The sequence below is a fragment of the Camelus dromedarius genome, chromosome 12 (assembly GCF_036321535.1).
Source record: "Camelus dromedarius isolate mCamDro1 chromosome 12, mCamDro1.pat, whole genome shotgun sequence".
Taxonomy (NCBI): domain Eukaryota; kingdom Metazoa; phylum Chordata; class Mammalia; order Artiodactyla; family Camelidae; genus Camelus; species Camelus dromedarius.
This window is the reverse complement of record NC_087447.1, coordinates 34,767,508-34,795,241: the sequence shown is the minus strand read 5'-3', so window position 1 is coordinate 34,795,241 and position 27,734 is coordinate 34,767,508. Positions and strand designations below refer to the sequence as shown.

At 43.2% G+C, this 27,734-nt stretch overlaps 2 protein-coding genes and 1 non-coding gene across 7 annotated transcripts in view; 1 reads left to right on the top strand and 2 right to left on the bottom strand.

Moving 5' to 3' along the window:
• LOC116155353 (uncharacterized) overlaps positions 1 to 25,264 on the top strand; it is a 52,078-nt gene extending 26,814 nt beyond the window's left edge. The window contains exons 1-3 of one of the 2 annotated variants that reach the window (XR_010383381.1): positions 7,024 to 8,152; positions 11,112 to 11,256; positions 24,198 to 25,264. Coding sequence is in view for 1 of the 2 variants with exons in the window: in XM_064492510.1 (XP_064348580.1) it covers positions 11,112 to 11,256; positions 19,418 to 19,731 (459 nt within the window). In the remaining variant the exon portion in view is untranslated. Of the gene's footprint in view, positions 1 to 7,023; positions 8,153 to 11,111; positions 11,257 to 19,417; positions 20,297 to 24,197 lie in introns of those variants that run through there. The other variant, XM_064492510.1, reaches the window with a different exon arrangement.
• On the bottom strand, positions 2,244 to 2,318 carry TRNAV-AAC (transfer RNA valine (anticodon AAC)). The gene has a single exon. It is a non-coding gene; the product is annotated as a tRNA-Ile (tRNA).
• On the bottom strand, positions 10,368 to 27,007 carry E2F8 (E2F transcription factor 8). Of its 4 annotated transcripts, none has more exons than XM_010987469.3 (13): positions 26,562 to 27,007; positions 25,249 to 25,376; positions 23,231 to 23,509; positions 22,728 to 22,884; positions 20,686 to 21,000; positions 20,306 to 20,467; positions 18,444 to 18,581; positions 16,685 to 16,888; positions 16,283 to 16,370; positions 15,501 to 16,032; positions 12,095 to 12,227; positions 11,583 to 11,977; positions 10,368 to 11,118 (listed from the first exon to the last, which is right to left on the bottom strand). In XM_010987469.3, exons 2-13 carry the CDS (start codon positions 25,261 to 25,263, stop codon positions 10,939 to 10,941), a joined length of 2,598 nt encoding a protein of 865 aa, XP_010985771.1. In that variant the 5' UTR covers positions 25,264 to 25,376; positions 26,562 to 27,007; the 3' UTR covers positions 10,368 to 10,938. The 4 variants fall into 4 exon arrangements, 3 of the variants coding, with proteins under 3 accessions (XP_010985771.1, XP_031315752.1, XP_031315753.1); XM_031459892.2 differs by lacking the exon at positions 26,562 to 27,007 and adding an exon at positions 25,706 to 25,820; XR_010383380.1 differs by lacking the exon at positions 26,562 to 27,007 and adding an exon at positions 25,706 to 25,820 and having other exon boundaries at positions 10,982 to 11,118; positions 11,583 to 11,906.
• Positions 27,008 to 27,734: the final 727 nt, after the last annotated feature.

The window sequence follows — 27,734 nt, the reverse complement described above, 5'->3', positions numbered from 1 at the left end:
CCCCCATCCCCTTTCGGAGTAGGACATGCCACTCTCCACAACGGCCCCCAGACACTCCTCTCACACTTCTCATCTAATGAACTTTGGCTGGTTTTTCACATGTCATTTTATCTCATTAGATGGTAAACTCCTTAGGGGAGCAGAAAGCATCTTACTCATCTTTGTGTCCTCCGTGTTGGCGCCTATAGGCACTTGAAAATTTTGGGTCGAATTTATTCATCTAACTGGGTGGTTTTGAAAGGTCTCAGAAGGGCTAAATTCCTACCAGATCTGAGATAAGCAGCAAAAGATAAAGCACAAAATCAACAAGAAGAAATTGCTTATCTGAGCACACAGCCACTCCATCAAAATGTTAGAATAAGGATTGGTTAGTTTTTGGAACAGTTGGAAGCCTTTTATTGGCTTTACCAAAAAGTTCATGCTGTGCCTAAAGTGTAATCACACCATATTGAAATGGCCAGATATGGGTTTCTAGTCTTACCTCTGCCGTTAATTGAGCTGTGTGCCCTTCAGTGAGGCAGTCCCCCTTTCTGATTTCTTTATTTACAAAATGTTCATCCTGGTCAGAATGACTTTTCAGGGGTCTCCTAATTCTAGAATTTGAAGATTCTTACTTTCTAGTTAGGAAAACTCAGTCTTATTTCCCTTTGAGTGTGATGGTCCTTTAGCAACAAGAACAAATGTTCTATATTGTCATAGAACACCTTTCTCCTCCTGGGGACCCATTACATAAAATTGGGGTATTAGAAAGAGTACAAAATATTTTATCAAGTGAGAGTTCCTGATACAGGGAAAAAAACAAAAGTAAAAGCAAAAACAACCAACAAAAGAAACTTCTTACTGCCCAAAACATCAGGGCTCTGGCCCTTTAAAGTTGAAAGGGCACTCAGAAGGCTAAGAAAGAGACCTCAGAAAGATTAGTTCATCTGATGGGTTCATAAAGATGGAGGAGAGAATAGAGTGGTCACACATGAAGATGGTTTGGAGAGGAAGGAGAAAATGCTTGGAAGTTGAGTCTTAAACTCAGATCTTGAGGGAAGATATTCTATGATATGTCACAGGTACAAAGAGAATTAGAAATCTTCAAGGTGGTGAGTGCAGCTGTGTCACTGGCTCCTGTTAGATGCTGTGACAATTTCCTTTTGTGTAACAGGAAACTCAAAAGCCCTCTAATATTCTGAAATGCTATCCTGCCGTTTTTTTAAAAGTAGGCTTTATTTTTTAAGAGCAATTTTAGGTTCACAGTAAACTTGAGTGGGAGGTACAGAGAGTTTCTGTGTACCCTCTGTCCCCACTTGCACAGTCTCTTCCATCATCAGTATCCTGCACACAGTGGTACGTTTTTTGCAGTCAGTGAACCTACACTGACACATCATTATCATCCAAACTCTGTACATTAGGGTTCACTCTCGATGTTTTACATTCTAGGAGTTTTGACAAATGTATAATGAGATGTATCCACCATCATAGTATCATATAGAATAGTTTCCATGCCGTGTAAATCCTCTGTGCTATGTTTATTTGACCCTCTTTCCCCCCAACTTCTGGAAACCACTGATCTTTTTATTGTCTCCATAGTTTTGCCTTTTCTGGAATGTCACATAGTTGGAATCATACAGTATGCAACCTTTTCTGATTGGCTTCTTTCACTTAGTAATATGCATTTAAGCTTCCTCCATGTCTTTTCATGGATTGTTAGGTCATATATTTTTAGCGCTGAATAATATTCCATTGTCTGGATGTACCACAGTTTGTTTAGCTGTCCATCTACTGAAGGACACTTGGTTGCTTCCAAGTTTTGGCAATTATGAATAAAGCTCCTGTAAACATCCACGTGCAGGTTTTTAAAGTTTTCAGTTCCCTTGGGTAGATACCAAGAAGTGCAGTTGCTGGAACATATGGTAAACAATATGTTTAGTTCTGTAAGAAACTGCCAAACTGTCTTCCAAATTAGCTGTATTATTTTGCATTCCCACTAACAAGGAATGAGAGTTCTTGTTGCTCTACATCCTTGTCAGCATTTGGTGTTGTCAGCATTCTGGATTTTGGCCATTCTAAATGGTGTGTAGTGATATTTTATTATTTAATTTTCAGTTCCCTAATAACATATGATGTTGAGGCTCTTTTCATATGTTTATTTGCCATTTGTATGTCTTTGTTGGTGAGGTATCTGTTCAGTTCTTTTGCCTTTTTTTCACTTGGGTTCATTTTCTTATTGTTGAGTTTTTAAGATTTTTTTTAAATGGAGGTACTGGGGATTGAACCCAGGACCTCACGCATATTAAGCGTACACTCTACCACTGAGCTATACCCTCTCCCCATTTTCTTATTGTTGAGTTTTAAGAGTTCTTTGTATATTTTGGATAATGGTCCTTTATCAGATATGTCTTTTGCAAATGTTTCTTCTTGTCTGAGGTTTGTGTTACTATTCTCTTTTCAGTGTATTCTGCAGAGTTTTTCTCATTTTTGATAGATCCATTCAAGCAAAGTTCTACTTTCAAATTGCTTAACAGAAATCCCACTTAACCAGAAATTTTTTTCTAACCTATAAAAATAGGCTGTGTTTTTTTGTCTTTTCTTGACTTAGGAATTAAAAATAGAAGTCAGAAAATCATCTATGATCAAATTTGAGTTATAAGTTGCAATGTGTGTTTCAAATATCCATTGAGGGGATGTCTTGGGGTTGGCAGACTTCAACCCAATTTCTTAAATCTACTTTTGCTATATCTGGAATCACAGACCAAGAGATCTTAACTAATGTGCCATAAACCCACAGGAGATAAAACTTACTTCTCACTAAGTATACATACTATAAGGGCAATGTCTGTCAGTTGGAATGTAGGTTAAATAGATGGTGAGATGCTTAGTGTGTGAGGAATAATTTCCCGAGATTAGCTGGAACCTAAGAAAGGTCTCCTGTTTCCTGGAAGATGGGAGGACTTTGCCTCGTAAGTATTTAGAAGAAAGTGGTCAGGACAACAAGGAGCTCTAGTCACAGACATAGTGCTGGATGGGGGCCAAGTATACAGTGTGACAACTGTGGATCTTTTTATAGATGTGGATCCTTTTATAGATGCTGAGATATGGTGCTGGTGGTTTGTTGAGGTTATTGTTGACTTGCTCGGTGATATTTTGAGTCTATGAATTCCTTCTAGTGAGTTGTCTCCAAACGCTAGAATTTGAAAGTGCTCTAAGAACTCTTAGAGACTTTGGAGCCAGTACAGTTAGACCGCAAAACTTGGTGATCATGAGACCCTATAATATTTTCAGTCTATAAAGTAAGATTGCTTTCTTCATTCTCTGCCAGATGTGTTGAGGCAGATATCACGGGACCCAGCTTCAGTAAAAATGTTTTCCTTCTCGGTCATATGCTAGCTGAAAATTGAATATCATGTTCTGGAGATTGGGAAGAAATACTGAAAATAAAGATCATGTTCTAAGGAGTGATAAAGAATCCTAAAAACATGCCGTGTGAGGAATAGCTCAAGGAGACAGACACATATACTCAGAGAAGAATTGGTGATGGTGAGAATAGGAAAATATATAGCAAATCTTCAAATACCTGATGAACTGTCATATATGTAAGGAAGGAATAAATTTGTTCCAAGAAAAAACTAGGACCAATAAAAATAGACATTGTAGATAGGCTGATATTATTTCAATATATATAAAAAAATCTTTGATCCATCTAATAACACGGTGAATCCTTTTTCCTTTTATGGCAGTGATAGAAAGTAAAAGAGTTTTTAACAGCCCACCATGGAAAAGAGTAGCCCAATGACTTGTGCCTGCCTGTGGGCTGAGATGTTTCTCTCAGATGATTCTCTCAGAATTTTAACCCACAGACGTTCACACAATTCTAAGCACCTGGGGTGCCTTCTAGGCAACGGGAAGAGAAAGAAGAGAGAAAAATAATAGAAATCCCTCTTACACTCTTCGGACCCTTGGGACGCCTTTTCCCAATTCTTGTAAACCGGGAGATGGTTGTTTGAGTTTTGGGTGCCCACACCGCTGCTGCTGCCAGGGTGACAGTGAAGCTTAAGGACTAGGGCTGGCACTGAGGTCTGGGAGGAGAAAAAAAACCCAGAAAAATTAGAGGGATTCTCTTCATACTCTTCAGTTTTAGGGCCCCCTTTCTTGATCCTCTGGCTGAAAAAGGGGATTTCTTTCAGATTTTTTTGCTGTCTACTCCTGTAGCACAGTTCTAGGACTCAGCCCATCCTCCCATCAAAGCCAAGAGATAAAGGAAAGAAAAACCAAGTCACCTCACTGCCGTACCAGTTGTCCAAGTTTTGACTTCTCTTCGCAATCAATTAGCTACTGTTTACTTTTCAGAGTCCTCGGACAATTGCTTTTGTATTCTATCCAGAGGTTTTAGTTATCATCAGTGGGATAGATAGGCTGTAATTGGCTTACTCTGTCTTGATTAGCACTAGAAGTTCTGTAATAACAATTTAAATACTGGATGATGACTCTTCCAGATCGTTATTCTCAAACCTAGCAACAAATCTGAATTAGCTGGGAAACTTAAAAAAATATAGATTTCAGGGCTCTACCCCAGACTCATCTCTGAGGATGGGAACCCAAGATGCTTCTGAGTTTCTGATGTAGCCAACCTGGCACCGGTTTTTGAGGGGCCCAGAGTTAGGGTCCAAGCTGGAAGTGTGAGAACCCCTGGGTGAGGTCCTTTCCAACCCCGAGGTCCTCAGGCTCTGTGTTATCCAGACTATCCCATTCAGAAAGCTGCGTATTAAGGGAGGTGCCTGTCTATTCACTTCCCTCAAACTTTTAACTGAAGCTCTAGATCACATATATCATCTCAAATAATGTCACAAAGCAGACTGAAAATATAGAACTGATAGGCAAAGTCAAGGTATTAAAACCAACAGGAGAACAAATGGATTCCCAATCTGTAAGATTAGTTTCACGGAAATTACAACTTCTTGCAATAACAGCGGCAGTAAATTCTAAATCTGCTTTATGTGGTGTTGGCCAGGAGGAAGACCATGTGTAACAAGTCTGAGGATTAGTGGTTTCATTGAGTCTCCTTTTCTCCCCAGGATTATCCCTTTCTCATATACTTGACAAAATTCCTTTGGCTGAGTGCAGTTTCTGCTTATGAGCTAGGAATCATGAGTGACTTTAAATTTGCTTTTCATAAAAATTTATTTCTAGGAGACCTCAGAAATCATTTCCTTGAGCTCACTGCTCTAATGATAGAAGAGGAACCAGTCAGAGAGATTAAGTGCCTTATTTAGGGGGCCAGAGCTGGGACTAGAAGCCAAATGTTGGCTCTGAGGCCATGCATTTTCTATCAGACTGAGCTGACTCAGGTGAGATCTTGGATGCAGAATCTCCTGGCATCTTCACTGAGCCGGATCAGATAGCGGCAGTGGGGAGTGGCTGAGTTCCATGCAATGTATTTGTAAAGGGCACTTTGACCTAAAAATACTTTAGCTCCTGGATTTGTAGTTATGAAAATACTGGCAACCAAAATGACCCACAGCTTATAAAGTGCCAATTTATTGGGCACATCCTATTCTCTGGGCACTGGGACCTAGACAGCCCCTGGCCATTTCTGGAACTGCCCCCCTCTGCCCCATTTCCTCTCAAATGTGCCCCATGATATCGTATACTCAGGGTTTAATCAGCAGAGCAGAACCATGATGAATTATGAAGTAAGGAATTTTTTTTTTTTTACAGGAATTAGACCTTGCACAATTGTTGGAGGAGCTGGGAGAGTGAAGGTTTCAAAGGGTGGGTTGGAAAATCAGAGCTGTCACCAACCAGTCAGTCCAGGGAGCCAAGCATTCCTCTTTTGGCGAACTCAAAGGCACAACCATAACATGGTGGGGTTTTTGTGAAATGGTGTTCTGGCTTCAGCAACTTGATTCAGTATAAATCACTATAGGTAGAGAGCCTGAAATAGACATTGCTGTCACACCTCGAGAGCAGTGCTCCTGAGCTCTGTTCTGCTTTGTCACAAACAGTCTGGAATCAGCATGTTTCAGCACAGTCTGAAAATGTGTGAAGCTTTCATGTCTGGAGCGTGGTGCTCTGGAATCAGCGCAGCTTTGCCGCCAGGGGCAGAGATGCAGGTCCACGCTGGCTTTGCACACTTCCTGTATAATTGGGACACGCTCCTTATCCTTTCTGAAATTAGCTTCCTCATTTGCAAAATGGGGCCAATAGTAACCACCTCGTAATATTGTTTTGGAGTGGGTAGATGCTCAATAAAAAAGATTCCTTTTATCTCTTGAGTCCCACCCTTTCCCCTCATATATCTAGGACATGTAGTGTTCCTCAGAATATCTCAATACCTATATGTAAGACACATATTTATGTATGCTTATCATTAAGAAATGCCCTTATTGTCTAAGTGCTGGATTTTGATAATGAATATAGATATATAATTTATAGTCAGCATTCCTGGCACTCTGTTATGTCCCAGATTTCCAGTGTCAACAAGTTTGGACTTGTGTGGACAGTGAGAAGGACCACTGTTTGGCAAGAGAAACACCTGAGGTAAAGCTCATGGTCTTTACCTCAAAGGAGAGAAATAGAATGCACCTTAAGTAGTTAGAAATCTAATGACTCGGAATGGTTTATAAAAGCTAAATGTGGTGACAGCAGTAACGTGGAATCCTTCAGTTGTCCTGGGTTAGAGGAGAGATTGATCATGAGGGTACAGAGAAGAAGCAAGTTGAAGCTGATATCAAAGTTGGAGACAGAGAACCATAAAAACAGAACTTGAAAAGCTTGATATCCTGGGGCCATTAATTTCAGGAAGATACAAACCTACTTATTTAATAGCCCTTGAGGGCATTATTGTATCATGGATGGCCTAAATTGTTTGTTTGTTGAATCTGAATTTAATAAAATAGTGCTCACAAGTTTCTGAAACATGAAGAAAAGTTTAAATTATATTCAAAGTACTCTGTTTAGGAATCTGGGAAGCTATCTTTTCATTTTTGAAAGACTTCAATCAGTAATTAAAATTAAAATGTTTTTATTCAGGGTAAACTTCTGGAAGATTCACACACAGAGGATCTTATATTATCGAAAGTAGGATAATTGGCTTTGTTTTGCATAACACAGTGCTGAGCACGTGGTAAAACTGAATACTTTGTGTGTGTGTGATGAAACCTGGGATTGAACCAGAACTTTTAAAATAGATTTCAGTATATATAGGGCAAGCCAGACTCTGAGCCTAACTAATGGGATATGGAAGATTCCTTTGCAGACTTTCAGAAATGTAGTTTCTTGACTGTTGAAGGACACGAATAATGTATTCCCTATTTTTCTCCAAATTATTGATAATCATGACAAGCCCAAATTAGTTACTGATCCAATTGAGCAAGTAATTGATCTGAATGCACTCAATAAAACACTGAGATATAAAATCACTTCTTTAAAAGTTGATTAAAAGGTTGATACTTTTTTTTCAACCTTGAACAATAACACTTTTCTTTCCAGCTAATCTCTTATTTTAGGCTCTCAAGATTTAAAAACTACCAGTTGGTGATAAATATGGTAAAGAATCTGGAGTCAGCCCACACTCATCTATATAATTAATAGGATTGCTCAGACAGCTTATCTGCTTAAATTCTGAAAATCTCTTTATCTGCAGAAACACTAATCTCTTGAAAAAGAACAAGGCTGAGGAGACTTGTTTTAAAGCTGGGTTTAAACATTTTTTTTTTTTTTTGCATCAAATTCTATTGCTCTGGTTCTTGGGTGACTTGTACCTCTTCTTTCAACTATTACCCTTTAGGCATTTTAAGTGGCATGTTGCCTTCACCTGAATGCACCTGAGTTGCTTGCATTTTCTGGTGACGTAATCATTTCTTAAGGCCTCTTCCATTCAGCCTTTGGCTGGATTTCACCAGGCCCAGGGAACAGAGAACTAACGGGTCTGGGAACTGGGGTGCCTTGACTCTGGGTTTCACTCTGTGATTTGATAAGAGTCCATTGGTTACCAGGCACAGGCATGATGGGCAACTTTAAGCAAAGGAAACCTCTTGGAAGGCTAACAAACGTCCACAGGATCAGTGGATGACTGGAAATCAGGCTTGAACCTGGGCAGGTGCTGTGGTCTTTCCAGAGGCTGGGAAGCAGGAACTCCAGCAAGTGTTGCAGCCGGGACAGAATGGTAAGAACGCCCTGGGAGGATGAAATGGAACGTCAGAGTCCAGGGAGGCGGGCCTAGACTGGATGACAAGCCCACTCTTGCAAGATATGGGTTGGGACCCCCAGGTACCGTCCACTGGGCTCCACCCGGTAATTCCTTAAGAAGAAACTCAGGAGGCAGTTTGAGGAAAGAAATTTCATGCCAGGCAGATAACTTTGTCCACTACTGTGCTACTACCTGGCATCTTTAAGGTTGTTTCCAGCTTTAAAAATGAATGGACATTACTTTTCCCATGAAAGCCTTTGGGGTTACCATGTCTACAGTGATATTTATTTCCATGAATGCCTATAACACCAATGAACAATAATAAGACAAACTGGGAGAAGACATTTATGAACACTGGAAATGGCTTAGTTGAGCCACTGGGGAAAGATCTGCTTGCAAGCTTGCGCAGGTAGTCAGCATAGTTCAGTTCCTTGTGGCTGTAGGTAGGACTGAGGATTTCAGTTTCTTACTGCTTGTTGGTTGCAGGCCACTCTCACAGCTGCTCTCAGTTCCTTTGTTGGGTTCCCCAAACGTCATCACTTTGATTCCTCAAAGTTGGCAAAGCAGGCACATAATCATGTGCACACACTCACACAGACCCAACACGTTTACTTTGTCTTATTGGCTACAAGGAAGTCACAGGGTCCCACCCACACTAAGGGGGGGGGGACCCACAAGGGCATGACCACCGGGAGTTGGGGGTTATGGGCAATGTTACGAATCTGTCAGAATGGCAGAGCTGGGACAATCCCCAGAGCAGTCTTGAAGTCTAACACATCTGTCTTTCTGTGGATCTGATTTCCCCAAACCTCAGTCCTAGGGAGGTACTTCTCCATGTGGAGACCCAAGGGGGCAGAACAAAACCATGGCCTCCAGTCTCTCTAGCTTAGCTATAGGGGAGTAGGAGGGGATGTCATGAGCTTCATCTCAGAGCCACAGCAACTGTCTGTCTGGGTCGGTGTTTCTCTGTTCTGTATGCAATTGATCTAGTAGGCTCCACTGAACTGTTATCGTTTGTCTCTCTCTACTGTTTGACAACTTACCTTCTCTTTATTGCATGGACATGCTTTCTTTCTTCATTGATTTGTGTGTATATACTGTCTTCCTCAATGATACTATAAACACCCTAAAGGTAGGAGCCATTTCTTACACCAGGAATCACCCACATGGCCCCCAAGTAGGCTTATAAAAGCAAAGGCAGAGGTGCTTAGGGAGAAAATAGTTCAAATTGGTTCTCCAGTGGTGTGGAAGAAGAGGGATCTCTAATAAGTCACTGTGGAAACCTCCCCTTAGCCGTACTTTGTTGTGCAAACAAAACATGTATATTTGCAAGGGGTGAGCTTACAAATGCTTAGAATACCCAGAAACAGTGTGCTTGGTTCCTACTAGAGCTGCTGGGCATGCATCTGGAGGGAGATGGGTAATGGATGGATGGAGGGCCCACAGACATGGGTTAAATCCTTGCACACATTTAACTGTGTTTTAATCTCTGGGAGCCTCAGTGACTTCATCATCCTAGCATGTAAAGATAATGCCTTTAAGATGTGTAGCACAGTGCCTGGCATGTAGTAAACATGCAGGAAATAGACACTACGACGATCCTTTAAGACCCTGACCAGGGAAGGCACATATCAGTTCTTAAGTTACAGTTCGTCCCATAGCAGGGAATCAAGGAGGTGCGTGTTGAGTACATTGTAGCTCATTCTTTCTTTTGGTGCTCATGGAGGATTTGATGTGGTAGTTCCTTGAGTGTGGACGAAATGAGAATCCTTCCTGCTGCTTTCCCCATCCCCGGAGCTGGGCCATTTGGAAATTGTGGTGAAAGGACTGGAGCTGCAGCCCCTTGTCTGTAGACAGCGGGAAGCCCAGGGTAGATGCTGGGCAGACCAGTGTAGGGCAGGGAGCACCCCAGTTCCTGTCTTTCCTTTCTCATCTCCCAAGATGTGGTAGGAAGCACGTGGGACTTAGCTGGGTATCCTTGGCCAAGCAATAGCTTTTCCAAGGCCATTTTCACTTCTATAAAAGTGGAGCCACATGGAGGATCAAGAGGGGAAGAACATAGGAAATAAACTTTGTTTCTCCAAGGGAACCAAGAACTCCTTCCTCAGAATATGCCTCTGACGTTAGATAAATTTTCCTTTTCTTCCAACGGGGCCCTCACTGGCCAAATGAAAATGTTAAATACATTTGAGAAGAGTTTTAATTTGAACAACTTATGATTGAAAATACATTTTATAAATAATTTTTCCATAGACTTGATTGAGCATTGTTGTGAACGTTACAAAAAGACATACTGCAATGACAACAGATGAAAGAAATTACAAAAAAATATAGCTACAGCCCTCTTATTTAAAAATACATTATACATCACAGCGTTTTCCTTGTGCAAAGTTGAAGAGGATGCTGTGTTAGACCTGTCACATATTCACTCAAAGGGAAGTAAACTTTAACACAGTTACTCTGCATAATAGTATAGGCACACCTGAAAAAAACGAATCCTTTTCCCTTAGAAGTTAATACACCATAGTTCAACATTTTACTTTTATTTTGTAGGACTGACAGCTGAACTTCGCTTAATACAAATATATATTTTCTCTCTGTGTGTATATATATAAGTAGGAAAACAAGTGTCTGTTTTGAAACTAAGCAAATCCCCAACGTATTTACAGTATTTTTTAGAGAATGTGCTCTCCAAATCAGTCTGAGTACATCTTCTCTATTATACAACTCTTTAGAAAATTAAGTGAAGCCAAATCTGGCAATTAATGGACATCTGTTGAGACTTCCAGTTTTCGCTGTGGGACAAAGAGAGTCCCTACGGAGGTTTTACTAGCACCATCGAAATCTACGCAGGATGAGCCCGCTGGCTTTGTGGGTCCACCTGGGGTACGGAAGAAACTCTCGGCCACTAATTGGGATCCTTTGGGTGTCACAGGAACAGGCTGATTGGAAGGAGAGAAATGGGAAAAAGTCAAACCCACGCAGACAGGGACGCCCGGGCAGCCTGAGACGACTGGATGGGAAGGACATGTCACACGGCGGGAACCTAGCATGCCTTGAAATCTGCCAGGGGAGCCTGGGTGAGTTTTACATTTTCAATTGTTTTTGTTAAGGTGAGACAAAAAGCTCACAATAGCCCGATAATACGGACTCCATGGGCACTCTTCCTGGGTTTGGAAGGCAGGCAGGCAGGCATTTAATCTCCTCACTTGCCCATCCTTTCCCTTTCCCAAGGAAAAGCAAAAGTTAACTGTACATCCGAAATATGTATAGTTTACTGTATAGGAACCATACCACAATAAAGGTGTTAAAAAAAAAAAGAAAAGCAAACGTTGAGTTTCCCATGATACTGATATTTGGGACTTACTAACCAAGGAAAAAAATAAATTAATGGAAATAGTCTCACCTGCTGTGCTCCAGTCATTGCAGCTGATTGTCCATTTGTTTGGTTCTGGCTCGGGGCTGACAAGTCATACCTTGGGACTCTTCCTTGCTGGGTGCCTGCATTTTCTGGGGTGATGCTAACGGCCTCTATTCTTGGAGATACGGGGATGGTTCCAGGCCCAGGGCTGGCAGACACCTGCACACTGGGGGAGATGAGGCCCAGGTGCTGCAGGGTGAAGTTTACAATGGCTGAGCTTGGGTGCTGGACGGGAACGGCGTGGCTCGAAGTGAGAGCCGGGCTGTTCCCGACAGGTACGGCTGCCACGGAAGTTGGTGAGACCATTAGCTTCAAAGGTGTTACATGAAAAGAGGGAAAATTAACAGCAGTGAGTTCAGATGATGTCACTGGAATAACACCTGGAGAGAAAAAGGGGGGAAATATCTTAAAAGCACAGGCATTTGTCCGAGGAGCACATAAGGCTTAAGTGAACTTGAGGATGACCCACGTTTGGACAGTGTTTTATGTACACTCACCTGCGATTGGGGAGCTGTAGATCCTGTGGTTTGGGGAAAGTGTACCTGAGTTTTCTTTACTAGACAAAATGGACTCTGCCCCCAGGGCTGAGCACTGGGTGAGAGGGATTAGGTATCCTGATGGGAACAAAGTCTAGAAAACAAGGAGGAAGGGTTTATTTTACACACAAATACAGGAAGAAAAATGACCACGTGCCTCTTCCAGGACTCATATCCCTTGGTGGTGGTTTTGTCTCATCAGACCAAAGCCTCCAATGGTGTGGGCCACAGGCAGGCCAGCTTTATGGCTCCTTGAAGACAATATCCCTCCCTGCCACACTAATACTTGTCTTGAATAATACAAACCACGTGTTTCTTAGATGTGGCACTAACTGTCAGAACAAGCTGAATGCAGCTGGACCCCATGACGGCACTGCTGTGTTATTATCTGATTGTCCTTGAATTACGTAGGGTGGTATTTCCTGAAGAATATTCAGAGGGACGCTAGTTCTACAGGATGCAAGCAGCCACTACTTGAATTGTAGTCAAAGATGCTTGGGAAGTGCCAAATTAAACAAAGGAAAATGGTGTCCTTATTACAGAATTGAATTTCTAAGGGGCTTTAATAATGACAGGTGCTGTAAATCTCCAAGAGGGCATCTGTCATGTAACGTGTCCCAGGCTAACCAACAGCTGAACTTTTGGTAGTATTAATATTCAAGGAAAACATTTTAGGAACTGTTGATTTAGAGAAAGGGATTGCCAAACCATGGGCCAAAATACAGCTTCCTGGCTGTTTTTGTAAATAAAATTGTATTAGAACATAGCCAGGCCCATTCATGTATGTATTGTCTCTAGACACTTTTTTTTTTTTTTTTAAAACAGTGGCAGACTTGAATAGGTACAGCAGAGACCACGTGGCCCACAAAGCCAAAAACATTTACTATCTGGTCCTTTACAGAAAAAGTTGACTGACTGCTGATTTAGAACAAAGGAATTATACAACTATACATTTTTTTCCCCTACTACTTTAGGTTTTAATGATACCAAGCAAACAGCCTTATGAGATACAAATTAAAGGGCAGGGCACCAGAGTGCAAAAGCTACAGATAACAAAGAGAACTGATTAATTCATATTAGACACCGAGCTGTCATGCAGCAAAAGCTTGGGGCCATAAGGTTGTATTCCAAACGGAAATGGCCAGAGTGTTGGGTTGTGTGTGCCCTCACCGGGCCTGCTGATCCTGGTACTTCTCTAAACAGAGAGAGCCTACCTGGGAGGCTAAGCCGCCTGAAAAGTCTGCTCAGCCTTACCATGAGCAGGACTGGCAAAAGCAAAGAGCAGCTCTTGTAAACTAGGGGCCCTCCTTTTATCTTCCTCCTCCTCACCACTGTCAAAACATCAGTCTGCCCTTTGATTTAGCTGTTAACAGGTCTGGTCTTTTTCCTTGGAAACCGGTGAATTCAGAATCCACGATGCTAACAGTGTACTACCAACTCTCACTTTGGTTTCTTAGATGCTTAATTCTATTCAATATCTTTACTAGTAGGTTCCTGGAAGGCTGCAGGGATAGAGAAACTTTAAGTGATCGATCTAGGTGCTTTACAAATAGCTGCTCTTTGCTATTTTTGATCGTCCTCTCATAGTACAAGGTTTTCTGGTTGCTGCTTTGACTTCAAATCTTCAGCAAAACCTGTAATACTCCAATAATAATTCTTTTTCAATTTCCTATAAACTACATTCATCACAAAATTTTTTCACCTATAATGCCAATTCCTTTTTAAAAAAAAATTAGAACTATTAAAGTAGCAGGATGAGGGAATTTGACATATTTCCACTTGTATGTCTTCTTATCTAGCCTTCATTAGCATTCTTACTCCCTTCCTCTTACATCATCCCGTTTTATTTTCACCATATTTCTTATCATTCACCACCCGATATATGTGTGTTTGTTTGTATACTGTCTTCTCTCCGCCCCCAGAACTGTAGATTCTCAGTCAATGTTTGTCGAATGAATTAACACAGGAATCTCTCACTTTCTTTGTGTTGCTCAGTTCGAACTAAAAAGAAATGGTCAGGATGAAGTCAGAGATGAAAAAAGCAGGGGACATGAAGAATCTATCCAGTGAAAACCCTAATCCTGAATAACTAAGTGAGCAACAGGGGACCATTACTAAATCATACCCACTGGCCTGGAGAGATTATGGACCTCCCAGAAAATCGAATCAAGCTGAAGCCTTGTGATTTTCCCCCACAGCATGTATATTAAATGCAACAAGATACTATGCCAAGATAATGGATGTTTTGAATGGTTACCATGAGGCCATCCTCAGGGAAGACTTGACAAACTCTACAGCCTCCTTAATGTCAACAGTTACAGGTAATACCCTTCAGCTTAGATGGTGCCTTAAAAGGATCACAAGCCCCTTTATGTATCACATCATGTAATAAATTCACTTAACCTCACCAAAACTGTAATATGGCCCTGGGGCAAGCGCTCAAAAGCAACTGTCTCCAAAGGCAGGTGCTGGGTCTGATGTGATCCAGGGCACAGTGCTTTACACCCAGGAGATGATCAGGAAAAACTGGCAGAACAAATTTTTTATAGATATGGGAAAACAAGATGTAGAGCAGTTATCTGAGTGAACAGCAGGGACAAAATGAGAGATTAACTTTTGCTTCCATGTTTAGTGGTGTTTGTTTATTCAGTGATGACAAATTTCGTATATAATTGTCCTAAGGGAGGAAAACGAGACAATGCATGTAAAAGTCCCTAATACTTCTGATGTCTGATATGTGGGCAGGCATCTGATAAGTGTTAATTCCTTCCTGAATTAAACTCCATCTAGGAAAAATATTATCCAGAACATCAAAGTCCCTAGAAACTAATGCATCCAACATATCTACAATTTGCCAAGATAAATTTGATTTTCTATTTACACAAAATAGAAATTTTGGTTTAAATTTTAGGGAGAAAGGAAAAACAGGGGGCACAATTTCTCTTCTAGACAACAGATGTCAGTTACATGACATCAAACAGACCTCAAGGAATGACTCAGAAAGCAGGACTTAAAGGAACCCTATGCACCCACTCATTCATTTGGGGTCATGTCTGCTTGTAAATAAGATTTTCAGGACAGGTGTTTGCATTCCGGTATGTGACAGACAAATGGATTTAAGGACAACCACCTGGGGTGCTTTAAAAAGAGAGCAAATAATCCCTTCCTCCCCAGGTTAAAAATGTCCCTGCCGTCATCCCAGTCAGGGGATTAGCTGTTGGAAGCCTTGTTTGGATTACAGGATGCAAAGGAACAGTTCCCTGTCTTCCCTTCCCTGCTCTTTGCTCTGGTAAATTTCACAAACCACCAGATCCTCTAATCAATGGGGGAGTTCCTAAAGCTTTGCACTGTTCAAGGCTGTACTTACTGCGGAGACATTTTCAAGTCCTTTTTGGTCTTCTTTAAATTTCTTTTTGGAACTGCTGTCCTCGAGCAAGCTTGCCCTCTTGGCGCCTCTTTCCCCAGCAGGCTCCCTGTCTTTGTTCTTTGTACCTTGTCTCTCCGGCCCTGGCAGCAAGCTTCCAGGCCTGGTCGGGGCACTGGGCTTTGCGGCATCACTGGCTGTATTCTCGGTCATGGCTTCTGTGGAGTCTTTTGATCTCATGGCTTTAGAGGAGGGGGTGGAGGAGACCGTCGGGCTCAGACCTTGGGGCGGTGTCATGGTTTGGGCTTGGGCAGGCTGCAAGTAGATGGCATACGATGGGCCCGAAGGGGCCTGAGGTAGGATCATGGGTACCGCCGATGACAATGGGCTGGGGATGAGGGGGACAACCCCCAGGGGCTGGATGAGGGACGGTGCTGTCATCTCCAGCTCAGTATTTGCTGGCGTGTCCAGAGGGGCCAGTGGTTTGCAGTGCCCAGATCTTGCCAGCTGTAATTTCACTTTTTTCCTGGGTTCACTAAAAGACAGGATTGAAAACATGACACAGTAGAAACACATTTTCTCTAAAATGTTCTACCACTTTAGATCGCCCTAGATTGAAGCCTTGCTTTTATGACATTAGCAGATAGTTTCTGTAATGATTCTGTATGAGTGAGAGATTAGCTCACCAGTTTCCAAGGCTGGTGTTATTCTTACATAAAATAAGTAATCCTAATGATGCAATGTCAAGTGATGCATCCTGTTACTAAAGAGCGTTGCCAACCTACCTTGATTGCTCTTCTAGCTGCATTTTGCAAATAGCTGCGAGCTGAGCCATTTTACTTGGGAAGGGTGCCGAATTCTGAGAAGCCTCAGCTGATGAAATAAAAAGAAGGTGGGGGAGGGGGTCGGTCAAAGCAAAAGAATACACGTTCCCACAGATGAAACACCACTGAAGTCAAAGGAACAGGAAACATGCACCACCCCCCAAAATCACACAGCAATTAAATGATAAGCCCCACAAATCACTTTTCATCCTTTAATTCATATTTAAGTTAGGCTTCAAGCAGGTTTGGGTATACGCATATTGAAACAATTCTCTAGCAAGTCTGGTAGGAATCAAATAAGCTAAAAAAATCAGATAAAAAGGAATTCTTCCAGGCAGAGCCCTGACACAATTGAAAACATACCTTTGTTGGTTTTAATAGGGCTACTGGGAGCAGAATTTATCTTTCTCCGATCACTTTCTATGCTCTTTACCAGTTTAATGAGAGATGGGTGTCGAGTGAAGTTTGGTTTCCCACGGGTGGAAAAGAGGTTTTTGGCACAGTTCTCTTTTGAAGATCGCCTCACTTCCAGATCAGAGGGAGCCACAGGGAGGACTGGGCTGAGCCCTGAAACAGAAAAGGGCGGTGTGTTAGCACTTGGTGATTCAGCTTCCTTCTGGGGTGTGAAGTCAAGTGAGGTTCTAAAACGATTTGAGGAATTGAAGTGGCAGCAGTTAGAGAGCACCTACTATGTGCCAGACTTTATATTTAAAGGGCTTTACCTACAAAAGCTTATTTATTTTATGAAGTAAATTCTGAAATAACAGTTCACACCTTAACATCTCTGAAACCCATGGTATCTTTTTTTTTAATTGATGTCTAGTTGATTTACAATGTTGTGTTAGTTTCAGGTGTACAGTAAAGTGATTTGGTACCTTAACCAGTGGCGTGCGACGGCGTGATTGTTAGTGGTTTTTCTTTCTTCTTGATGTATAAAAAGTGATGCATCTTGTAAAGGGTGGTATCTTAATCTGATGAAATATGGTGACCCTCACTGCTCTGGACTGAATTACTTGTATCCTTACCTCAAGTTCCTGGGTTGAAACCTAACACCCAGTGTGATGGTATTAGGAGGTAGGGCCTTTGGAAAGTGCTTAGGTCATGAGGGCAGAGCCCTCTTGAATAGGATTAGTGCTCTTATAAAAGAGACCCCCACAGAGCTTGCTAGTCCCCTTCCACCATGTGAGGTTACAATGAAAAGATGGCTGTCTAGAAGGCAGGTCCTCACCAGACACTAAATCTGCTGTCGCCTTGATCTTGGACTTCCAAGCCTGCAGAACTGTGAGAAGTAAATTTCTCTTGTTTATAAGCCACCTAGTCTATGGAACTCTGCTATGGCAGCCTGGATGGACTAAGACACTCTCAACAACTGAGGTAGGTACTTCTTAGGAAATGCAACCCCCTTCAGGCATTAACCAACTGACTCATGGTCTCTCAGCCTGTAGAATATAGGTCTGCAATATGAACTTGACCAGTCTGGCCCAGAGCCTGTGCCCTGAATCCCTGCACCAAAGGACCTCTCTTTGAGGTTATATCCAAAGTCTTGATAACCTTGCAAAGGTGCCATTGTTTTTTCCACTTGCAGGTGAGATGTGACCGGCCCAAGGTCACACAGCTGGGATAAGTGACAGGGCTGGGACTGGAACTTAAGTTTTCCTCTGCCTCCATGGCCCATGTTCTTGCTCTTTCCAGCACTTCTGTGTGGGGATCTTGGTGGAATGCCAAATGCCAGAATCCCAGAGTTGAGATGGAGGCTAAAATACTGGTACTGGGATGAATTCATTTCATATTCCGCACATGCACAGACTCTGTTATGGTCACTGAGCAGCATAATGATGACAGCAGTCATCTCTTATGTTTTGTGATGCTTTCAACTTTCTTAAATCCTTTCACATACAGATTCTTCCTCCTGCACAGGGTGTGAGATGGTGATGGACCTTGGGTTGCTGATGGAGCCGGGGGCCAAGCTTTCCATATTGGCACTCATCTTTAACTGTCTTTTCAATCACTTATATATGTTCTTTCTATGTGTGAGTGTGAGTAGGAGGGAAAGAGAGAATATCTCTAAATGTGCATTAATTCAAAATGACGAAGCAATGAATGAAAGAAAACAAATACGTACCACTGGTATTTGGACTGATTTCTGGGCCTGTCCATTTAAAAGCTGGTTTTCGGCCTCTTTCCTCTGTAACATGAACTTTCTTGATAAGATCCAGGCTACTCAGAACATTAGCTATATCATACAACCTCCTAATTTTTGCTGGGGGAAAAAAAAGTATATCCATCACTTAATGGAAAAATGAAAGATCAAAGGACTTTGCTTCATAAGGACTTCATGTATGTTCAAAGAGCTATCCTAACCATCAATGTTAGAGAAATATGTGACTCTTCTTGAGTTATTCTAGTGATACTGCTTTGATTAAAAAAAAATAGTTTTAAATATTGAAAAGACTCACTGCTGATGAATTTTGAAATGACAAAAGCACACGTTGGAAAAGGAAAAAAATGACTCAATGAGATCACCTATTGGGAAACATGTTACAGATTTTCCAATAAAAACTCACCATTGCTGGGCATCCTCTAATGAGGATTCAGAAGAATTTTATGAACAAATAGAAATACAGCATCAATGATAAATGTATTGCTTTCCTGCTTGTGATAGTTTATAAAAATAAAATTGACTTTATATCATAAGCATGGAAAATTCTATAGCCCATTAAAATTTACAGATGTTTATACTGTCCACGTGTAGTATGCAAAGCATAGATTTGTTAATTCTACAAATCTTACATATCTTGAAAAATTTTGTTGCACAAAGTCTGCCTTTACTTCAGCTTGATAGTACAAAATTACAAATTGAGCCCCTCCTTCATAGCCATGCCAGAAGGTTCTGAATTCCCTGGGGATTCAGCAAATTATGCATCTGCAGGTCCTGGAATAGTTTCCAAGGCTCTGACTAACCAGTGAACTGGAGAGCTGAAAGCTGTCTGGTGACTCAGAGAAAGCACTATCGGGATGTGTTTTTTGAAATGACAGATCTCCCAAGCCAACTGCCAGCATTATTGCCTTAATCTCTACTTCGTTTTGTCCTTACAGAGACATTATCAACCTGGGGATGTTTGAATATACTTTCATGGGACCAGTACAGCCTCACAGGGATGGAAAAGGTCTATGACAACTCCCAGGCATCCTCCAGCCTCTGCTTTGGCTTGGGGCAGCTCTTCCTCACCACTCAGCTGGGTCCCCCAAGTGACCCATGGCCCGGCCAGCCTCATGACCTCCGTGGAGCTCTGCGAATGTCCCCACGAGAGATGGGTGTGCAGCAGGCCCCTCCCCATCTACTGAGCACTCCTTTCCACACCTCCTCTCTGCTCCTCTTTGTGGGGGTTCCTGCAAATTCTGTTCTATAGGCAAGGGCAGAGTTGTGTTAAGAGCCCAGTCTATGGTCTCTTTCCAACCTAGAGCAGATATTCTGGCTAAAACCAGTCTTTCAAAATGGCAAGAAGTTATTTACACCCTCGAATATGAGTCAGTGGAAAGACCAGAGACCTGGGTTCCAGTCTTTACAGTTTACTGCTCATTTAGACTTTAGATAGTATAGGTTCTACCTGTGTCAGTGGGGACAATGTTACAGTATCAAATGAGGTAACATTGAAGGAACTATATAAGCCAAAGTGTCAGGTAAGAGTACTTACATATGTATCTTTGGATCCTGCAAGTTAGCTAAAGCAGTGTCATCGTGGCTTCTGGGGAGAAGGGAAGACTTACAAGCACAACTAGAGATGATCTGCTTATATCACAAATGTATTTGGAAATCAGTTAATAATGAAGATTTTATTGTTTAAGAGTAGGTCCCAAGTCCACGGTGGTCATGTCACATTTTTTTCTTTTAAATGGAGGTACTGGGGATTGAATCCCGGACCTTGTGCATGCTAAGCATGTGCTCTACCACTGAGCTATACCTGACCCCCTCATGCCACTTACTTTTAAATTTGCTTTTATCCAAGTCTTCCACGTGGTCCTCCCCAATTAAAATTTTGGCAGCGACTTCGAGGCTTACTATCTGAGGCGTGGAAACCAAAAACAGCATCACAAATTTCTGGCTCATCACTCTTAAAGACTTGTCTTTGCGGCTGTTTACAGAGGCTTTGGAGAGGGAAGAGGATTAGAGAATTAAAATCCGTGAAGGGACAAGTGATTTCTAAAGTCACCGTCTAAAAATACCACAACCTGATTGTAGGGGTGACAGGCAGCATCTTCAAATTAAAAGCAGCAGGAGCTTTGAGAGCCGTTCCCTAAGGAAACTTTCCTTTAGACTTTGGAGAAGCGCCCTGCCCCCTGAGCTTTTCCACACCAGCTCTCACCTGCCCGAAATTCCACTCCAGGGAGTTCGACAAAACACATGTCTGAGTGTCCGTTCTGGCTGGGGTTTGCTTTGATGAGCGGATCCTCTATACTGTAACTCTTACTGAAGTCAAACTCTTGTTCGTATTCTTTCTTTTTGATCATCATAATCTGTTCCGCGTACTTGTTCTCCTCCCCGACGCTTTTCAGAGTCCCGAGGGTTTGGTTGAGATTGTGTCGCCCGTGCCAAGTGTACCTGTTTTTGGCGAGGCGGCTCACCATGTGTAAACTCTCCAGGACGTTGACGATGTCGTAAATGCGGCGGCGCTCGACATCTACAAAGAATGAGCAGTTGTCCGTTACTAGGATCAGGTTTTGTAACGTGTATAGAATCAAGTAACTTTTTCTTCCATGGGTTATTAGTCAGCAGATTCTGTATTATATAACTTTATGCTCAACGAAGAGTGTAGGATGGGAAAGGTGTGTCCCTGCTCTCAAAGGACACAAATAATTAATATGAATTAGAAAGGGGACATTGATGGAGCCCTTCGGATGTGCCATACAAATTTAGGCCCACTTATGAGATAGGTATTATTATCCACACTTTAATGATGAGGAAATAGAAGCTTAGCTGGCTAAGCTGCTCACCCCAAGGCACAGAGCAAGTAAGTGGCAGAGCCAAGGCTTCAGACCTCTAAATCCCACACTTTGCAATCCGTTTCTTATATTAGTTTCCAGCACACACGCGGGCGCGCGCGCGCGCGCGCGCGCGCGCACACACACACACACACACACACACACACACACACACACACACACAGCTGTCATATAATAGGCACAAGGTGCTGAGATTCCTTGCCGTTCTTGGAACTTGCTAGCTATGCCCTTGCCTGAAGGCCTTTGTGCTGGGCTGTTGCTTCTGGCTGAAATCCCTCTCCCAGATGTCCTTGTAGCTCCCTACCTCGATTTTTTCAAGTCCTTGCTCAGATGTCGCCTTCTCAACAATGCCTGACTGGACCACTTTAAATTTAAAATTAAATTAAAAATTGCAAAGCATCTCCCTGGCCCTTCTGATCCCCCTCTACCTTGGTCTACATCTTCTGTTTCCCACGGCACACATAACCTTCTAACATATGTTACAGTTACTTACTTATTATGTCCTTTGCATATTATCTATTGCCCCCACTAGAAAGTAGGTTCCATAGGAGCAGAGGTTTTGTCCTTTCTGTTCACTGCTGTTATCCTAGCTGCTACAACATTGCCTGACATATAGTAGGCGATCAGCACATACCTGCTGAATTAAAGGGTACATCCTCCATAGCTTCAATACAGTGTATGTGAATAGATGAATCTAAATGGCATGTTCTTAAAATGTGAAATAAAGTTGATATGTATAAACATGTATTAGAAGGTCAAAACCTTCTTCATGGGGTGATAGCTAGATATTAAAATATCTTGCATATCTCTTCACAGTTTCAGATTATGGTATTTTCAGCACTCCAAAGGTACCCCAAATTTGCCAGACTCCTTTCTAGCTGTAACTAGATTTGAGTCTCAGGAGAGAGGAATAAAATGGGACAGGGGGAAACAGTGACTTTTGCCAAACACAAAACACTCAGTAAACACACTCCTTAGAATAGTGCTTTGTGTCAGGGAGCACTAAAGCCCTGCTCCCAGGCACAGAAGCCCATCCTCAGGGTAAACTGTGAAGAAACCAGTCTGCAGCCTGGCTCCTTGCTGAGAAACAAGAGGCAAGTTCAGAGTTGTGGCTCTTTGTGAAATAAGTCATACAACAATGTTGCCTTCTTTTAAAGCTTCAGAGCTTTCCAAATGCATTCAGAGCAATCTCCATTGTGATGCTTTGCTTCTGTTTTAAGACAACTGATATTGGAAACTATATGTCTTTCTTCTTAAATTAATAGGGTTTTAACAGATTGCCAGTTTCCATGTGGCCTTATTTGTGTCATTGCAAACACTGGCTACATGAGGGTGGGTCTGAAGGAGTAAGTCTCTAAAGTTATTTTAATGATTAAGCGTTTTGGTGGGCTCTTTGCATACTTACTAAGTTCCTCGGCCACTTCGTCAAGACAGATGTCATTATTCACAGCAGGGTTGGGATAGTTGGGATAGCGAGCTAAGAACTTATGACACAACAATCCTAAACTTTTCTCTTTTCGACTGGGTTGAGATTTCTCATATTCATCTCCAGATAAGTGTTCCTACAAAGGAAGACGTAAATAATGTCTTACTGGGAAAGATTTATGAGGGGCATCTGCGCTTAATGACTAACAATTATTGTTTGCTTCGTTAGCTGCAAAATGGGAGGGAGAAAGTTGGGAAACCAGGATCGACTGCCTGACAGATCTGAAAGGGGAGCAGTTCATAAATAAGTTACAGATTCCAAATTCCCAGGGCTGTATTTGATGGGGTCCAAACCTCTCCAGGGATCAGGGTGGAGGGGCGATGCTTTATATTGCTGGTGCTTCAACAGCTACAACTACCCTCATCAAGTCCCCCCTCCTCCCAACCCCGCCACCATCTCCACCCAGTCCTCTGCAAACATACGTGTAAACAGTCTTTGGCCTCAGGTAATCCGTTTCTATTGTCAAACAAACCCCTTTTCTGATCTCTGTTGCGGATCTCGGGGCTCACAGCACTGATAAGCATTTTGAGGTTGGCTGTTGGTGTCCACGGTTCTCCTGGGGAGATTTCCTTGGGCTTGGTGGGTGTGGTTAAAGGGCCAAAGTCAGGCTGGATCTCCGCCAACACTCTATTTGCAGCAGTGGATTCTTTCAGGGGTGTTTTCATCAATCCCCTTTTATGTGGCTCGAAAAAGAGGTTCTCCTGGTTTAAAACAAGTCAGTTATTAAATCCACTATAAAAAGATTTATCAGATAGCTTTGGACTCTAAGAACTGTATAATAAATAGAATATTGCTAAGGAGAAAAATGCTGAGTGAGATTGTTGAGTTGACTAAATCAGTAACTTTATTCCAGTGATTGCTTGACCTTTCCCATTCTAATAGCTGTTTTCCATTTTTAATTTTGCAACAAAGCGTGGACTTAAAAGTTTCATCTCATGTTCCAAGAATTTAAAAAAGAAAACTTTAAGACTTCTAATTTTAAAACAATTTTATTTTCAAATAATTCTAGATTTAGAGAAGTGTTGCAAAGACACTACAAAGAGTTCCCATATACCTTTCAGTTAGGTTCCCCTAATAGGACGGATAATTTTAAATGATTCCCAAACTCTTTGGAGTGACTTCTACTCATGACACTGTAATAAGTAAAGGTCTCCATGGCAGAACCATTCATCTATGTCTCCATCTAGCACAATGACTGCATGGAGTGAGTACTTAATAAAACCTCATTGATGTGGAAAGGTCAGAGAGCCAAGGTAAAAAGGGTGACGGCTAGCATATGGACAGACTTGTTGGCAAAATCCAATGGGGAGCAAAATCCAGAGTGCCCATGAGCAGGATTTCTGACCAGAAAAGTCTGCTCTTTCAATATTTAACCCTTTCACTTTACAGATGGAGGAAATGGAAACCCAAAGAAGTAAAATTAGTTACCCGGGACCACAAAGCTAGTTCCTGGTAGAGACTGGACTGCCACTGAGATGTAAGAGGGTAAGTTAATAAGTTAATAGCAGTTCATTTGTGAGATTAATGGAAACTATATTTCTTCTACTTTTGGCCACTGGGGACTTCACACCTTCTTAACATCTGTATCTATTTTAAGGGAAATGCCTGGGATGGCAATAAGTGAAAGAATGGAGAGATTCACTAATTCTTCAGTGACTTTAGGAACCAAGATTAATGGGATTGTCTTCTATGCCTATGACTCCTTAGGACTTATCAAGTGATTTTCCATTTGTATTTTCACCTAATCCTGTAGTCCTGTTTATGCAGAAGAAGTCATCCAGGCTGAGAGATTGCACAGGACTTGAATCTGAATCTCCTCCATCCAACTATGGTGCTCTTACATGGAAGCTGGTGTGAGGGACCCAAGGGGGGACTCTCCTAAGAAGGTGCATCTGAGAAGTGCTGATCCAAGAATGGATTTTTCTCAAGGTTGCTGTCCTTTGCCTCTGACCATCAGAAGCAAAGCAATTCTCTTATTTGACTAATATCTAAAACGTTTAGGAAATTTGCGTATTTCATTTTTTTAATCTATCAGGATTTGGACATCAATCAAGATAGCCCAATGACAGGATCACCCCACACTTAAAAGAAACTGTTGACTTAGGAGAAAATTATCTTAAAAAGAAATTCAAGCTCAAATCATGTCAAATGCCTCTTCTATATTCCTATTGTTCAAGAATTCTCAGAAATAAAGTAACTAACAAATTTTATTATTCTTAAAAATACTTTTTTTCTCTACTTATCTCTTTAAAGATTACTTTGACCCTTGTAACTCTTCCCGTCTTCAAAAATTAAATTTCCCTTCCTTCTGAGTTTTTATAGGGGCTAAACAAAAAAGGATGTGGCATTAATCAAATATTGGATATTGACAAATTATAGAGTTAAATCAGGATGATATTTCATTTAAAACTGCAAGGATAAATATTGAAGCTTTAGGTACCTTTTCATTCTCCATTCTGTAAATTTCTCATACATTTAGAGTTTCTTTAAAAATGAAAAATCTGGAGTTCCTCCCAATATTCTGATGGTTCAAGTAGTCCAGGTAGTCCAATTATAAAGTTTAATATCCTTGAAGAAAAAAGGAAATAGAAAAAGTTAAAGAAAAACAAAAGCAGGAGATCCGTTGAAAATACTTTCATGGACACCACAGGCTACTACTGTAACAAAGGCTAAAGAAAACTGACAAACTGCATTTACATTTTATTTCCGACCAGAGACAACCCCACGGGGCAGAGGACTCCATCAAACGCCAGTGAATTTCTTCAGCAAACCGATCCGCTGTCACGAGATTTCAAACCACCCACAGAGTTTCCAGTGACAGCTCTCTCCCACCTTTAGAGAAGATATGCCACTCTCCAGACCCCACCGAAGGAACTGCAGCAAGCACAAGCACCCACCTGTTCACAGATCAGAGCTCGGGGCTCAGCGAATGAGCCAAGGTTCCGGCTGAGCAGACACGACCCCAAGTATTTGGATTAATGTCTGCATCTAGATGCCTGAGTTAACACGTGCATATGCTCAGCAGTAAAGTCTTGGGAAATTGGTAACTTCCAAATTCAGTCTTTAAGCTCCAAACGTACTCTGGGCATTTTTAAGAGTGCCTTATGATTAAGACTTAAAAAAAAAAAAAGACTTCCTTAAAGATGCGGCTTCCTTAAAGTGCTGTGTACTTGCTATTCAGGTGGCCAGTTCACGGCAAAATGTTGGACCCCCCCCTCCCCACCATGGAAGGCTGCATTTACTCAATAAGGCAACCAGGTACAGTCCCCCTGCCGCCACCGGCTCCCGCGCCCCGCGCACTTCCCCTTGCGCCAGGCCAACTGCCCCTCCCCCCGGGGCCAGTCCGCGCGCCGCAGGCCTGGCAGTTCCCAGACAGCATCCTCGCGGTTTCTAGGGCAACGATTCTCGACCAATCAGACTGCAGCCCGGGGGCCTGCGATTGGTTGGCGGCGTCAGGGGAGGGTCCGGACCTTCCGCCTTCGATTTAAAAATTTGGCGCGGAAAGCCAGACCGTGGCCGGCACCGCCCCTTGGCTGCGCGGGGCTTGAGCGCGGGCAAACCCGCGCCCGGAACCACGGCATCCCCGCCCCTCCCCCTCGTTCGCCCCCTCCCCTCTGCGCGGGAGCTCAGCTCCTCCCTCCTAGGCCCCCGGCGGAGCGAGAGGCGGGAAACGGCCGCCGCTGTCGCTGCCCGCCTGATCCCTCTCCCGGTGCGGGGTTTGCCGGGCGCTGCGTCCCTCTGAGCCCAGCTGACCTGTCAGTTCACCTCACGGTTGGAGCCGACGGGTGCTGAGCGGGGACTCCTCGGCACCCCTTCCCCGCTCAGGCTCGGGAGCCCGCGTGTCAGGCCGTCAGTCGGTCCTTACGCCGCGCCGAGGTGGGTGCCGGAGGGAAAAGCCGGGACCGGGACTGGCGGGCCGGCGGGCGGGCAGAGGGAATGTGACCGTCCAGGAGCAGTCAAGCCCCCGATTTGAAATTAACCCGCTCCCGGCGCGAGCCGATCCCGCGGTCGGGGAGGGCCGCTCCCCTCCCCCACGCCCGCTCTTCCCGGCCCCGGACCTCGCGTGCCAATCCGAGCCTCCAGACCGGAGCCGGCGGCGAATCAGGGTGCAGGCACCGCCCTCCGGTCCCGCCTCCACGACAGAGTTGGGGGAAAAGTTCTGCAACTTTTTTTTTTTGGCATACACCCCCGCCTCCCCTTGCTCAAAGTTGGGGAATGCTGTTTAGTCCGCGTGGGGCACGCGGAATGGGACACGGGCGCTCTACGACCCCTGTAGTGCTGTCCCACCCCTTGCCCAGCTCCAAATCCGCTCACCTGCCCAGGCAACCCCAGCCAGGATCATTCCCCTTTCCATCCATGACATGCATTATTGTGCCGCCCACCATCTGCCCGTGGCTTTTAGAAATTGGGGTGTGGAGGGAGAAGCTTGGCCAGCTGGTGCCCAAATTCGGTGGGCGCGGGGTCTTGGCCCAGACGTGAGAACTCAGGTGTGGGAGGAGGAGGACTACGGTTGAAAACCCGCCAAGCCTGTTCCGGGCGTCCCCTGTCTTCCCTCTCCAGGTCTCCCACCAGCTCCTCCCTTTCCCCTCCTTGTCGTCTTCCCTCGCTTTCCCCTTTTTCCGGTTTCCGAGCCTCGGGCTGCTTCAGCATGGACTATTGTAGAGTTCTAGATTAATAGTAGGATTGAGAAACGCTCTAGTCCAACGTCCTGTTTTGCGGATGGGGGAAACCGAGGCCCCGGCGGCAGCGCCGCGCTGTCTGTGCCTGGATTGTTTGCGCCGGCGTCGGGTTCCTCCGCTGTTCTTTGCCTTAAATCGTTTCCCCTTTCTGAGGACCTGTGCTGGAGTTGCAGGACCGCATGTATTGCCCAACCGCGCCTAGATCAGGACGCCCATCTATCGACTGTTTGGTTTGAGCTCTTCCTCC